Source organism: Protopterus annectens, chromosome 6.part0, assembly GCF_019279795.1.
Source record: "Protopterus annectens isolate FY-2018-M chromosome 6.part0, PAN1.0, whole genome shotgun sequence".
Lineage (NCBI taxonomy): Eukaryota > Metazoa > Chordata > Ceratodontiformes > Protopteridae > Protopterus > Protopterus annectens.
In genome coordinates this window covers 412814733-412831654 of record NC_056737.1, presented here as the reverse complement: position 1 = coordinate 412831654, position 16922 = coordinate 412814733, and the positions used below count along the sequence as shown (strand labels likewise).

Genomic DNA, 16922 nt, shown 5'->3' with positions numbered 1-16922 from the left:
AAAATGTGCTGCAGGAAGATGCTATAGAACTCTCTATAGAATGCTCATGGGAAATGGAGAACAAAAAATTTGCCCTCAGTTTAGAAGAAAATGATCTAAGAGAAGAGTTGTTTGATTTAATAGCGATAGATAGACATATTAAGATCAATGAAAGAAATAGACTGCAGAAAGTCAATAAAACCCAAAACATCAGAAGTTTGATAAAACAAATGAACATAGTAATTAGGACTGTCCATATAGATCCATGTGATATAACAGAAATAAGCAGGATATATTACTTGTTGTGTCTTATGGCTTTTCCCAGTTAGGGGTCGCCACAGCGGAACTCCGGTCCGATAATGATTGGCAGTAGATTTTTACGTGCCGAGTTGCCGGCCCTGATACACAACCTTCAACGAAGGTACGCCCATTCACGCATGTCTCCACACAGAAGAAGCTCTAGCTGAGAATCAAACAGGACAACGTCTTACTGTGAGGCAACAACGCTACCACAGCACCACCACCGCAAAAACAGGATATATTACTGTGCAGCTAAATTAATAACAGATAAAATTCTACCACAAGAACACAGGGTAGTAAGGGAAAAAAAGGGGGAGAAATTGAATACCATCATAGAAGTATCGAACAGAGAAAATTATAAAGCAATTAAGACAAGAGCTGTCACTGTTAGAAGAGTATAGAAGAGGAAAAATATCAACAAAAATACTCAGAAAGACAGACATAATAAAAGCAATGCACAGTATTATAATGGATCAGAATTTATCATGCAATATTGCAAATAATAAACTAAAAATATAAGCAGAGGCAGAAAAAAAATACACAGATAAATACAAAGGAAAAGTACAATATAAGCAATTTATTGGTGACCCAAGAAAGTTTTATAGAGAATTGGCAAACAAGATAAAAGGAACTGAAAGACCATCAAAAAAAGAAGAAATAGATACATTTTGGAGAAGTATTTATGAAGATCCTGTGGAAAATAACAAAGATGCTAAATGGAAAGAAGAAGTAAAAGAAAGGATAGGAAGTTCAAAGATACAGGATATGAAATGGTATGAAGTAACAGCCAGAGAGATTAAAACAAAGTTAAGAAAAGCCTCTAATTGGAAAACCCCAGGCCCAGATGCAGTACCTAACTTCTGGTTAAAAGTATTAAAATGTTTGCACCAAGATTTAACCATGAGTAAGAACTATTTATATGCACACCCTGAATAGACACCAACCTGGCTAACAACAGGAAAAACAATGTTCCTACTTAAGAATGAACCTGCAAGCTACCCTAAAAATTATAGACCAATAACTTGCCTTCCGACGACGTATAAACTATAAACTGGAATTGATGCTGACAGAGTTTATAGTCATTTAAAAGACAACTCAATTATGACAATAGAACAAAAGGGCAATAAAGGAAAGTCATATGGGTCAAAGGATCATTTGTTGTTAAATAAAGTCATAGTGGAGAAATGTAAAAAGGGGAAGAATCTAAGTATGGCATGGATTGACTACAAAAAAGCATTTGGCAGTATCCCACATTCCTGGATAAAAGAATGCTTAAAAATATATAAGATATACCCTACACTGATAAACTATTTCACAGTGACCAGGAAACAGTGGCAAACCACATCGCAGTTAAGCCATAATATAGGACAAATTATTATTCCTGATAAACCAGGGTGACTCTCTGTCACTGTTGCTCTTTTGCCTTGTCCTTAACCCATTAAGCTGTCTGTTTAACAGATTAGGTCATGGCTATAATTTGTCCCCCAGAAAGCAACAAAGTGTAAAGACTTCTCTTGTGCATGTTGTCAGTGATTTAAAACTGTATAGCTCATCAGATGAGGAACAAAAAGCACAACTGCAAGTAGTCAAAACTTTTTCAGATGATATAAGAATGTCATTTGGTCTTGATAAATATGCAAAAGCAATCTTTAAAGCAGGAACGTTATAGCACAAAGAAAACATCAGTTTGGGAAAAGAATGTGATATAAAAGAACTTGAACAAGAGGAAGTGTATAAATATTTGGGAAATGGTGAAGGATCAACAACAAAACATGAAAAAATGTGAATAAAACTTAATAAGGAATATTTTAGAAGACTTAAATTAAACCTGAAAACAGTGTTGACATCTAGGAACAAAATTCAAGCTATAAACCAATTTGGTCTTCTGTCCTAATTTACAATTTTGAACTGACTGACTGACCCTAAAAGGTATTAGATAGATTAGACAGGAAAACAAGAAGGATGCTTCATGCTCATCAAATGATTTATAAAAATCAGTGCATACCATGATTATATATTCCCTGTTCTGAAGGAGTTATGGGCTTCCTTGAAATTGATTACATGTATAGATTTGCAGTTGTGAGACTGCATACATATCTACTGACCTCTAAAGACCCAAACACGAGGAGAATAAATCTAAGATGACTTCCCTTCTTAGTCTAGCAGAAGCATATCGGTGTTGAGCGGGAATGGAAATCAAATCAGAAGTAGATAAAAAGCAGGCAGCAACTGAATGTCCCAAGAAACAAAATAAGGAATATAAAGTGAAGGATCAGATGAGAATTCAAGAAATGTGGAAAATGCATAAATGTAGTTACAGGTATAGAAAACTCCTGTAAGAACCTCATATTGATCAGGATAGAATGCAGGAATGGTCAAGCAGAGGTGAATTCTAACCAAAAGATGAAAGGTTAATATTGGCAGCCCAATACAGTGGGCTACATACACAATGGTTTACAAAGTCCATTGAACATGCTGGAAAAAAGACAAATGTAGGTTTTGTAAAACAGAATTGGAAACAGTTGCACACCTTTTTGGTTGTGATATATTAATGGCAGAAGGTCTGTATACTGAAATGCATAATAATGTGGCAAGAGTGTTGCACTGGGGATTGTTCAAACATTATAATACTGAAGTAGCTGAAAAACAATGGAAACATGAGACACAAAGCATCATAGAAAATGGTGAAGTCTACATCACATGGATCACCCACTACCAAGAGTTCAAAAGATAGATGCGAGAAAACCAGATTTAGTGGTCCAAGAAAAGAAGACAAAAGTAGCATTGATCATTGAAATTGCTACACCCAGTGACTACAGTGTCTTGCATACAGAGAGACACAAAGTCATAAACTATTAGAATTTGCAGGCAGAAATGACAGCAATGCAGAAGAAAGATACCCAAAGAGTTCCAATAGTAGTAGCAGCAATGGGTCTTATTAAAAACAGTCTTATTTAGGTATGTTACCAATACATGTAACTCTGTATGAACTGCAGAAGGAGTATTTACTGGACACAGTGTGGGTGCTGCAAAGAGCACTTCTGGCTGACATCAAAGACTGAAACAATACTAATTTCATGAACTTTAACCATACTTTGACTGTCCATTCCCATCATGGTATTAGAAACCCAAAAGATTTGGAGAAATTAAAAAAGAGAGAATATCATATTCATAAGTAGCAGAAAGTATTCTAAATACTGAGCCAACATGAGAACAGAGAAAGGGGATTTTTGTCAACAGGGATGACTACACATAAGTGGATAGAAAATAAGCAAAAGTGGGTAGGAATTTACTGGAGAAAATTAGCAAAGGTACCCAAGTATTGGAGCAAATAATAAGAGAGAGAAAAATAATAGAGTAGGATGAGGCCAAACAGAAGTTTAGACTGTAGGTTACAGACTGCCTTCCCTACAAAGGACTGATAGAGTATGGGCAATGGTAAAGAGGTAGAGGAGTACAAAGTGAAAGAATACTTCTGGCAGAATTTTTAACTGAAAATATAATAGAAGCTGCTGTTTAAAAATTGATATGTAGTAATTCCCAATATAAAGCATTGTATGATAATTCTAAGAAACAGAAAAGGTTATAAAATATTCAGAATAGAGTCTAGAAAAGCAATTTGCATAGGAGCAATGGAAAGACATCTGTATGACTCACAAATATGCAACAAAGTTCACAAGGTTTAAGATTTTTGCTTGGAAGTGTTTGCATAGGTATTTTATACCTTAAGCCGACTTTGTAAAAGCTTTCCTCTGGCCAATAGCAAGTGCTGAAGGTGTGATGAGAAAGAGAGAGGTAATTAGGAGTATGTTTTTTGGAGAATGTAATGAGCTGACAGTTTTAAAAATTTCCTTACATAGTACTTTCTTCAGAAATGTTGTGGTAGCAAATGGTTTTAACTAAGGAAATTAGTCTTTTGAGCTGGGATATACAGTAGATTATGAATTGCCCAGATAAGGTATGGCCTTACTAAGTTTAATGCTCTTGGCTGCTAACAAATAGATTATTAGAATATGGAAATCAAAATCTAAACAAATTGTAATTGAAGTATTGAATATTATAAAGAGGATGCAGGAACTGGAAAGTACATGCCAGCAGATTACCCAAATGTAATGACTGCAACAGTGAAACACGAAGAACATCTGAGATCTTTAGAAAAAGAAAGAAGCAAATTTAATAGAAATGCATGGAATTTGTGGGAACAATAGATACAGAATAGTGTTCAGGAGGAGGAATAAGGTTTAACTTATTAACACCAATGTGGAATGGAATGTCACACCTGTAGCAGCCAACACACATCTTACCTTCCAAAACATTTTCTGAAAAATAAACTTAAAAACTGTAAGATGAACAACTGTAAATTTTCTGTGAACAATAAAAGCTAATACTACTATACAAATAATATTATAAATAAAAAGTTTTCTTTACAGTGATAATACTGCATTCATAGTCTGTCTATGAAAACTATAATATATTATAACTCACATTATATTTTTGCTACACTTTCACAAATTGTCATAGTTACACACATATTGTTAGAACATTTTTGTTAACCACACTTAAGTTTTCAGATAACAAGAACTTCTATGAGTGCATATTTACGGAGACATTTACAGAAGTAAGAAAACTATTCCTGTCAAAAAGAATTATACTGTTTTTGATTCACACTTTGAAAATGTTTTTGTATACTTTGTTATCATAAAATTTTGTTCTCCTGTATCCATCAGAATTTTATGTAACTATTTTGTGGATCTTTTGTGTATCCATTTGAATTTTTATGTAAGTGTTTTTGTGGAACTTTTCTCCTCAGGTCTCTGCTGAAAAAGGGTCTCTACCCAGTCAGACTAACCCGGTTAACAAATGTCAAATAAAAACAAACAAATAAATAAATAAATAAAAATAAGTGCTTAATTATGTAATTAGCAATTTAAACACCACTAACTATTTCTCTATATGTGCAATTTACAATGCAAATATCAAAGATATTTTTCATCAGTTGTTTCTAAGGTTTTACCTGATGCCAGGCAACAGCTTGCAAGTTGATTGTTTTTGAAGTGTTTACTCTAAATTGGCCCTAGGCATGAGTATGTGCATGTGTGTGCCTTCTGTGGAAGGCTGGGCACCAGGCTGGCAACTCAACACCGTAAAACTCCACTGCCAATCCTGAACGGGCAGGTGATCTGCTGTGGCAACCCCTAACCGGGAAAAGCTGGAAGAAGAAGAAGAAGCACTTATGGAAATATTGTTTAGTCTCATAACTACTAATGAATAAGAAGCAATATCTCAGGTATAGTGTGATACAAATGGGCATTGATAATAAATTTTCCTAACTCCCACCATGGAATATTATAGCAATAACCCACGCCTGGGTGTGGGTAATGCTGGATTTACCCACGGTTGGCATGGTTTGGTCCCGAGGGACCAAACAAAGACAACTGTGGGTAAATCCAGCATTACCCACACCCAGAAGTGGTTATTGCTATATTAATGACATTATTTAAGAAAAGAAATAATTACTTTTCTTAAATAATGGCATTGTATAATGCCTGTTGCTGCCCTTCCGCAGCTGTCTGGTGTTCACGGCAGTTCTGATGTACTGCATGTCACGCAGTACATCAGAGCTGTGGGCAAAAGCAACGGAGAACGCAAGATCTCCGTTGCTTTTACTGTCGCTATGTTAAATGGGTTTAACATGGAGACAGCTTTAAAATAAGCAACGGAGATCTCCGTTGCTTATTTTAAAGCTGTCTCGCTATGTTAAACTCATTTAACATAGCGAGACAGGTTAAAAGCAACGGAGATCGCAAGATCTCCGTTGCTTTACATTGTCGCTATGTTAAAGGAGTTTAACATAGCGAGACAGCTTTAAAAAAAAGCAACGGAGATCTGCGTTGCTTTTTTTAAACCTGTGTCACTATGTTAAAGTCTTTTAACATAGCGAGACAGTGTTTTATACTAACGGAAAAAGTCCGGGCGATCGGACCTTTTTCCGTTAGTATATTGTGGGATTTACAACGGGCACGCTGGTTGGGCTGGCCAATCAGCATGCACATTTTAGAGGAGGCATTGTATAATACATTATACTCTTCATTACCACATAGGGCTCACATTTATGAAAATATCAACATTAATGTGAAAATATGAATAATAAATGGCAAATAGTGATTCATTTCTCCACTGCAGGACATCACAGATTAACAATCTTGGTGACATTTTGTTAATTACTCCTTGCTCTTTCTAATACTGCGTATTATTATCTGGTAAGTCATTCAGTTAAAGAAGCAAATCCCAAAAAGCTTTGGACACCATAAGGAGCTATGGGTGTGAACTGGAAGTACGCAAAAAAGGCACTATAGGCTTGAATGAGTTAAGGGAAGGCAGGATTTATGTAATTATAGCATGAATGATATTTGTTAAAAAGAAAATGTATATGTATAATGCATGAAAAAAGTGAAAAATGAAAAATGTGACTAAGTTATTTTTTTCTATTAATGTATGTGTACCTATGTCATTGTTTAAAATGTGAAGCTTTAATGAATGCATTTTAAAAAGATGGCCAGAGGGCAGCAGGACATGGCCAGCTGCTGAAAAAGAACAAAAAAAAATATTTCTAGTGCTCAGTCATGACTGGTAACCCACACATTTACTGGAGAGGATTAGGAAAGGTCCCCTTTAATGTAAGTTGAAATAAATTCCTTCTCTAAATAAAATGAAAATTTAGAACATGGTGGGAAACTGTCTATCTGTTGTTTCTTGTGATAGAAAATAAAGTTTAACTAAATAAACATGTTATTAAGGGTGGGAGAAATGATTTGATGCAGTAAAGAGCAGGAGAAGATGGAGTTATGGAGTTATCACTTAAGGAATTATACATGACTTCTACCAGTCCTATCTGTTCAGCTCTATCCCAGCTCTATTCAAGTCTAGTGTCACTAGCTCAGTCTATCTAATACAGAGAGAACATATGTGAAGGGAAAGACACTTAGTTCCTTAATTTTGAATTATCTTCTGTTTCTCCTTTCTCCCTTTCCACTTTCCAAAAAAAACAAAATCTAACTTGTTTCCTGCCTTTCCTGTAACTAGTCTAGTCCAGATACAGATTTGATGTATTCAGGGCTGTTTGTAAGCGTTTGAGCCCCCAAAGTCTTTCTGTGTTGGAGGGAAGCCTTCTAGCTTATCAGTGGGAGTGGTAAGCACTACGTAGCCTAATTACCACAAGAGTGGTTTCTGGCCCAGAAATAGTAGTTATTGGCCCATCTCTTATAACCTTCTGGTTTAAAAGCCTGTGTTTGTGCTCGTTTCCCATCTTTCCTGTAACTAGAATAGTCCAGATACAGATTTGCTGTATCCAGGACAGCTTGTAAGCTTCTGAGCCCCCCCAAGCCTTTTTGTGTTGGAGGGAAGCCTTCTAGCTTATCAGTGGGAGTGGTAAGCACTAGGTTGCCTATCTACCACAAGAGTGGTTTCTGGTCCAGAAATTGTAGTTTATTGGCCGTTTGGGCAGGTTTTCCATCTCTTTCAACTTTATGGTTTAAAAGCCTACATCTGTACTTGTTTCCCACCTTTCCTGTAACTAGCCTAGTCCAGATACATATTTGCTGTATCCAGGACTGTTTGTAAGCTTCTGAACCCCCTCAAGCCTTTCTGTGTTGGAGAGAAGCATTCTAACTTATCAGTGGGAGTGGTAAGCACTAGGTGACCTATCTACCACAAGATCCAGGTACAGATTCTTAGTTTTAGCACTTGAATTTGCTTATTTGTGCTAAGCACTTGTTCAGAACTTGTTGTTAACACTAAATAAGCTACAAATTACTACAGCACTCAACCTTCTTCTTTACCTACTGGAAAACAGTTTTTGTACTTACTTTCCTCACTTGTCTAGAGGAAAGTAGTTTTTTATTCAGGCATGTCCAAGGGTCAGTTCCCAGTGTTCTCTCCTGTCTATCTGATGAATCTGGGCATCTTGAGGCAATGAACCAATTGCCTCATGTACACAAACAACCTTCTCCTCCTACCACCCAACACCACAACCTGCGAGAGATGCACTTACCTAGTCAAACTGGAGGTAAAGCTCTCTCCAACAAAGACTGAACTTGACAGTCACGAGGAGAATGTAAACACTTGCACCACACCACACTCATCACATAGTCCAACTAAACCTACACCACCAAAATCCACACACAGAAACACAAAAGCATTCACAGAGGCTCTCAACAATAATCTGCTCAAGCAACAGAGACTTCCAAAGCAGAAACGCAATCGACCTTCACCCCCCAACACAACCCAAATGACATATAGCCCACAGACTCAGTATGCCAATAAACCACAGTCCATAAGGCAAACCAACGTACCCAACACACTAGTCATAGGTGACTATAGTCAGACACACTGATGTCCCACTCACCAGGCTAAACAAGGAGAAGGTTACTGTCAGCTGCCTGTCGAGTGGCTGGATCTGCCACATAACCCACACACTCAGGTCACTCCACAAGAAGTACAAACATGACTCTGTCCATGTTGGTGTGAACAACCTGAGACGTACCTCCCTGGACTACATGAAAAGAGACATGGAAGAGCTCTCCAATCTTGTAGCCCAGGCAGGTATGACCCTAGCCCTGAGTAGCATCCTGCCATCGCCCAGACCACAGTACAAGGACAAAATGATTGACTTCAACAATTGGCTAAGCTTCTGGTGTCATTCTAAGGGGATCCTGTATCTGTCTGCCTGAGAACGACATGGTCGACAGACCATGATGCTTTGCCAGAGATGGCCTGCACCTGTCGCCCCTGGGATTCTGGATACTGGCTAAGGCTCTTGCCATCCCTATACTGCCTTTTTCTAGGCAAGGTTCAAATGACAAATTCACCACCATAACAGGAACAGGCAAGCAAAAACTGAGGGTAATGCTACTCAATGCTAGCAGTCTAAATCTCAAAATGCACTCACTTGAGGCACTCCCTAAAATGGAGAACTTCGATATCTGTGCAGTGACTGAGACCTGGATCAAGGCTCGAGAGAGCACCCCTGTGTTACCAGGCTATAACTCATACCACACTTTTCGGCCATCTAACCTGGACCATAACACTAAAGGCGGAGGTGTGTCCATATTCATTAAGGCTATCCACACCTCCAGGCTAGTTGCGCAGCATAATGCATCCGAGGTTATTCAAGTGCAACTAACTCTGGGCAAAACTGCAATCCAAATTGTAGCTTGCTACAGATCCCCCACCATGCCCCAGGATTCCAACTCCTCTTTTCTTGATATACTGGAAAATATTAGGGTTCAACCAAACACTCTAATAATGGGTGATTTCAACTACCCCACCATTAGCTGGGAAAACTACTCATGTACCAACTCCTTCATTCAAAGCTTTCTGGAATTCATAAATTCCAATGCCCTGGATCAACTTATCCACACCCCCACCAGAGGCAACAATATCCTAGACCTAATCATTACCAACATGAGTGACCGGTGTTCCACACCTGAAGTCAACTCCTCGTTGGTCAGATCCAACCATAAGATAATCACCCTAGATATCTGCATCCTGCCCCCACCCACCATTAAGGAAACCACGGTAAAAAATTCTCCAAAGCCAACTTCATGCTTCTTAAGACAGAAGTGGCGAACATCATGACACCCATGCAGATAGACAATACAGTTAATACTGCTGAATCCTACACAAATGCACTCTATAAGCACTTACACGAGTGCATGGATCGTGCTATCCCAAACAGAACCAAGACAATATCCTCCAAAAAAAGGAAGCCAATCTGGTGGTCCCCTGCCATAAACAAACTCTACAACAGAAGGAAGAAACTGTTGCAAAAGAGATTAAAATCCCATGAGTGGAGGAGCTCCCTGGTCAGCCTCAGTAAGAAGCTGAGATCCCTTATAAAATCCTCCAAAACTAGCTACAAAAACAAAATTGCCACTGATTCTAAGGGCAACCACAAAGCATTCTATCACTATGTCAAGAATCTCAATGGCAACTCCCAGATCTGCTCTGAGTTACAGCACAGTGGCATGAAAATTACAGAACCAACTAATTTTACCAACATCCTGGCAGATAGGTTCAGTGCTAACATTGCCCCCTCTCACCCCCAAAAGAGCCCATATCTCTACAGGAAGAATGCAGAGTCCCTGTAATCACATCTATGCAGGTAAAAGCTGCACTCTCTAAAACCAAAAAGACAGCATCCATGGGACTGGACAACATCCTAGGCTGCGTTTTACACGAACTTCAGAACGAACTGGCTCCCCACCTAAGCACTATGCTCAGTCATAGTCTCACGTCAGGCTTTGTGCCCACTGAATGGTGCATAGCAACAGTTATCCCACTCCACAAAGGGGGAGCCACCACTGATCCTGGGAACTATCGCCCTATTAGCCTGACGAGCCTGATCTGCAAGGCCATGGAACCTATCATCATGGAACTCATAAACAAAGACATTGGTAATGTCCGGACTCTGGACCCCACACAGTTCAGGTTTGTGAAAGGCAGATCATGCCTTCTGAACCTGATCGACTTCTTTGAGGCAGTCACCAAGCCGTAGACGAGGGTAAGGTGGTTCACACAGCCTATCTTGACCTCGCTAAAGCTTTCAACACCATCCCCCATTCTGGAATTATAGCTAAACTCACTAAACTAGGTATAAATCCCTACATCACAAGATGGCTTGCCAACTGTCTCACTGACAGAACCCACACTGTAAAAGCTGCAGACTCCAAATCTGACTTCAAACCAGTGACAAGTGCAGTACCACAGGGTTCAGTCCTGGGACCTCTCCTGTTTGGTATCTACTTCTCTGAAGCACAGGCTAACACAGAAGGCCTCTGGCTAATGAAGTTCACCGATGACTGCAAACTAGGAGCCATAGCTGAGTCCCCAAATGATGTGGACATCCTACAGAAGGGCCTCACTGAGACAGATGCCTGGTGTCAGAGGCATGGCCTCAAGCTCAGTGCCAAAAAGTGCATTGTCATCCCCTTTGGTAAAAACTCTGTACCCATGAACTACCACATAAACGGCAGTCTACTTAACACCGAATGTATGATAAGAAACCTTGGGACCTAGGTGGACAGTAGTCTCTCCTTTGATAATCACATTGCCAGAGTAGTCAGGAAATCCTTCTATGTGGCACACCTCATCAAAAAAGGGTTCTCATCCAGGAAAAAAGAGGTCATTGTTCCCCTCTACTCGGCGCTCATTAGACCCATTATACAGTACAACGCCCCTTTTGGAATGTACCTCACAAGACATCTGCAGCAGTTGGAAAGGCCACAGAAGTACCTCACAAAGAGGATTACTGGCCTCAAACAGATGCCCTACACTGATCGTCTCAAAAAACTCCAGCTTTACTCTGTAGCATATTGCCTCCTCCAAGTTGATCTCTGCCTAACATATAAAGGTATGTCAAACTCAGAGCTGTTGGACATGCTACACCTAAAGAAATCCCAATCTCTCCGAGCTACACGCTCTAGGGACTTAAACCTTGCCATCACAATAAACAGGACATGTTGGAGGGACAGATTCTTGTCCCAGAGACATCCTATACTCTGGAACAAGCTACCCATCTATGTCAAACAAAGTTCCTCATTAGCACTCTTCAAGAAAAATCTTGATGAGTGGATGGGATATAGGAAATACACCCCGGGGATTACTTCTGTGGCTTTGCTCGACAGGGGCACAGGAAATTAACTTTCTTGGGTGGCGTAAGCCAGGGAACCTTGTTGGCTAGGTTTACTTAGGCCCTTGGGCCGATAGCCTAGTACCTACCTATGAACCTATGAACCTGTGAGTTTACTTTATCATATGCTATTTCCATGCCTCAAAATGTATTTCTGTGTTACTTACACAACTGATGCATGACTACATCCCATGTCAGTGTGTTGGTGTTATGCATTACTCCCTTTATAACTGGACACACAGTATAAAAATGCGACTGTTGATTATATAATTACCTAGAATATCATCAAAAATAAGAGCGAACGGGCTTTTAGATACTTTTATCATTCAGTTTATAAAACATTAGAAGATATGAAGACATTTTTCATCCTTCTGAAGTACAATACGCTGAAACTTTTTATAATGAAGTTAACTTACCACAGTAAAACTACACTGAATTCATGAAACTGGCAAAAGTTAGAATATTTGCAATGAAACATGCTTACAGCATAAAGGTATTGCATGTGGAATGAATGTGCCTCCTAAATTATGTTCTAACTTTGAGAATACAGTACTTTGCAAAAGGTGAACTATATTTATTCCTCATTCTCTGATGCAGTGGAATATTGGAACCAGACTCTTATAGTATAAGAGTGTTGAATTAAATGTTTTTAGATTTGGGATTATGCATTTCAGTAAGAAGAGTTCAGTATAACCAGATTTAGTATATTGTCTTTTAGTACAATGACATAAACCCATATTGCACTATACACTATCTACTATACAGAAAAATACTTCATCCTCATTTTATAACTTCAGTATTCATGATATAAAAATATTTTGTCTGTATTCTAAATACTTTACATGTAATTTTGGGGTATAGAAATCCTAAAAACTCTGAACTACCAACTATTATATAATTATTTGAAAAGAAAGGAAAGGAAAAGAAATACCTGCATCACTGATGAAAGTAGCCATGGTGGTGTTAACTGATTGAGGGAAAAGACCTTGCAGACCATGCATCATATAGACAAATATTGATTCTAAACCATGATTACAAAGTGCTTATGTCTTCTATATTCGCCAAGAGAAATTGTGAAAATGATTCCAAAACTGAAACATATGGATCAGTGTGGCTTGTGAAAGGGAGACAGAAATTTGGTAACATTATTACAACAATGATGACTCAAAGGGAACTGAGATATAAAATAATTCCATTACTGTTGCTTAGTTTGGATGCCGAGAAAGTGTTCAAACAGTTTACAGGGAATTCATGAGAAGAGCAGTATTAGGACTTACAACATTCCCAAATTTTATAACAGAGTTAATAAGGAGAATATATTATGTATCAAAGACAAAAATAAAGATGGGAGGAGTTATTTCTGACAACCTGAATTTAAAGAGGGACCAGGCAGGTATGTCCTCTTTCCCCTCTCCTACTTGCTGTATAATTGTAGCCTTTAAATAAAAAAGATAAGGGATTCACAATTTCAGGGATGTAACTGTTGTGGTTGACAAGAAAAAAACATCTCTGCTTGCACATGACATTATTCTGTACTTGACAAATTCTGAATACGATATTAGGGTGCGCTGGGATTTTTATGACAGTTTCAAGTTTCATCAGGATATAAAATAAAATTAAGGTGAAACACAGGTAAAATATATGCCTATACATCCACTAGTTCAACAATACCTTTATCTATGAGGATATGAAAAGATGAAATATTTAGATACATGGATTATAAAGGAGTCTGCTGGGCAGCTAAAAAGATGTGGGAAGGGACCATGTGGAAGCTTCATTAAAAAAGAGAGATAGATTAGAAATTAATGGCAAATAACATGGACAGTAAGATACTGGCAGTGAAAATATTTTTAGTTCCTTTGGTCCAGTACATAAACCAGGCATATTTTTATCATCCAGAGGAAATGTTGTGAACAACAATTAAAAAAGAGTTGAAGGAATTTATTTGGGAAGGGAAGAGGACAAGAATAAAACAGAATAAATTGATTATTTCTGTTGATAGGGGGTTTAGGGATACCTGACTGGAAGGGATACTTTAAAGTAATGCAACTTAGAATTATATATAATGCAAGAGGGACTTAGATTAAAGTGGGAAAAGATGATGATGGCACAAGATGGAAGTAAAAGGGATGCAGAGAGGTTAGGGTTCTGGTCGTAAGCTGTTAGGGAAAATATAAATAATTATGAAGCATACTACATAAAGTGGCAGACAACATTATAATGTGCAAAGCAGTAAGGCAGTGGAAAAAAATGATTTTGCCCATAGGAACACATACAACTATGGATACAGAAAATAGCAAAGAGATACCAAGAAGCAACTTGAAGAATCTAACAAAAGAACTATGTTGCAGAAAGCAAAGATGTTGGAAGGGAAAACTGACAGAGTGGAAACAAGCCAAGCATTTTTTTGATCTTCAGTTCAAAGATTACCTTCCATATCAGGGACTATATCTGAATATAGGCAGATGGAGGGAGGGGAGGAATTAAATGAAAGGCCAGGTCTGGTAGTGCTGTAGTGGAACCAAGGACAGAAGATACTTTTAAGAAAGGGATAATTTAGTAATTCTGATAAGTACCCATGGAGTGGTAAGGGACTTGGGATCACATGTTGACTGCAACCTTAACTTCAACCACCACGTGTCTACTGCAGTAAGGAAGGCATTCTACATAGGACACTTGATTAGTAAAGGCATCTCCTCGAGAACAAAAGAGGTTATAACCCCTCTATACTCTGCACTAATCTGGCCCATAATTGAGTATAACATCCCGTTCAGCATGTACCATACAAAACACCTACAGCAACTGCACAGACGCCAAAGGTTTTTAACAAAGAAGATCAAGGATCTCCAGCATGTGCCTTACACAGACCAACTAAAGTCCCTGTCACTATACTCCATGTTATACAGACTTATTAGGGGAGACTTATGCCTAACCTACAGATCAAGCCAAGACCCAAACCTAATGTACTTGCTGCATATCAGTAAATCAAATGGGACTAGGGCTACCCATTCCAGGGACCTAACTATGGCCTGCGACTTAAATAGGAAATGCTGGAGGGATAGATTTATCTCCTAGTGACTGTCATGTCTTTGGAACAGGTACCAATTCATGTAAAACAGAGTACCTCTATGACAATGTTTAAGAGGAACCTGGATGAGGGGGTGGTGCACCGTAAATTCTTACCAGGAATAGCACTCATAACTCTCCTGGACATGGGCAGTCATCACCAACTGCAATACTGGGTATTGACTAGCATTTTCATGGTATTACATTGGGATGAAATGGCTAGGCTTAAAATGACCTCCGGTCGCTAGCCTAGTAATCTCCTCTGAACCTATGATCCCATGATATCACACAATAACTATAAGAATCAATCCAAGGAGATTAAAAAGACTGACAAATTACAAAAATCAATAGGAGGAAAACTATATGGCCTTAGGCCTGCTATAAAGCCCATAACATTCAGGATATTTGCATGGAGATGTCACACAGTTGCTTTTATATGCCAAGTAGATATCAAAGGATTTTTCCTCAAGTGGAGTACAGATTACGAATGGAGTGAGACAGGAAAGTAGAAATGCATTTCTTGCAAATGTGGCCAGTTAACTGAGTTTAAGACTACCTACAGAATGTCCTCACACAATTGTTGGGATAGTAACCATACATTTGATGCCAATGAGTTGGTGTCTTTTTTGTTTTTAGAATTGTTGAGACATTGCAAGGCCTTAGTACTAATAACAGCTAAAACATCACTTATATGAAAGTAAAACTCAGCTATTAAACCTATTGTAAATGAAGTGCTAAATATTGCAAAGGAAATAAAATAAATTGAGATGGGATCACCAAAAGATGGAGGAAGTATTTTTCACAAAAATAAATGTTGCATTTAGGGACAATGTATAAAAAGAGTGCTTAATAGATGACTAAAATAAGTAAATCTGTATGTTCTAATGCACAAGAGTAAAGAATACAGTTATGATGGAAACTGTATGCATAATGCACGTATATGATAATGGAAAGTTGTACTGTGATAATCATTTTTTTGTTGTTGTTGAACTCGTGTAGAAAAATTAATACTGTAATGAATAAAGATGTGGAAGATGTGTCAAAAACTTGTTATATACAAAAATGTATTTCTGTCTAGGGGAGATTTTTCTCACCCGAGTATGATGACTTTGATTTTATCCAAATCAGTATAAATTATAAGCAGCAAGGTAATTTCAAATTGTAGAAAAGTATATATGTGTCACTTTTTAATAATAAGCAGTAAGGTAATCCCACATTGTAGAAAAAAAATACATATGTGTTACTGTTTTTAAACTTTAGAATTTTCTGTACCTTTGTACAGAAATCTGAAATTATGCAGTGCATGTAATAGCTCTTACTGTCCAACTTTATCATTAGTAAAACAAAGTTTTAAATTTTTTTACAAGGATTTAATTATGAGAAATTAATTTGCGCAATAATTAGATTCTGTAATCTTGTTTCTTATTTTTTCCACAGAATACATGTGCTCTCAGGCAAAAGATGAAGTTAGGTTCTCACAATGTGAAGTAATGCAGACACAGGACTGCAGTTACACAGATATAATTGTCTTTAGCAAAAGTGCATCAGTTTACCTGTTCTCCTCTGGTATATGAAGTGCCATCATTTGCAGGGGTTCAAGGCACTGTACTACCCAGCCATGTCGTTCACTAACACGTGCAGTCTCAACATCTAGGAAAGAATTTGGCATTCGGCTCCAGAGAACAGGGGTAATGGTTTGTACATTGAGACGAGGAGGGCACTGTGGAACAGGATTCTTCCGCTCACTTTTAAAGATTGCTGATGACAAAGGCATGGTATTCTGCAGTGGGAATCAAAATGAGAATTCATATGAGGCAATAGTCATACTTTATCAGACCTAATTTAATTAGGGGGTACTATCAATATATTAATTGTACAATGAAAGAAA

The 16922-nt window shown here is 38.0% G+C and overlaps 1 protein-coding gene across 1 annotated transcript in view; it reads right to left on the bottom strand.

Annotated features, from left to right (window-relative positions):
- The window catches only part of RYR3 (ryanodine receptor 3), a 3250282-nt gene that overhangs the window by 1459320 nt on the left and 1774040 nt on the right, over positions 1–16922 (bottom strand). Inside the window, exon 34 of the mRNA XM_044074157.1 lies at positions 16588–16814. Within this exon, the coding sequence (XP_043930092.1) occupies positions 16588–16814 (227 nt within the window). The remainder of the gene's footprint in view (positions 1–16587; positions 16815–16922) is intronic.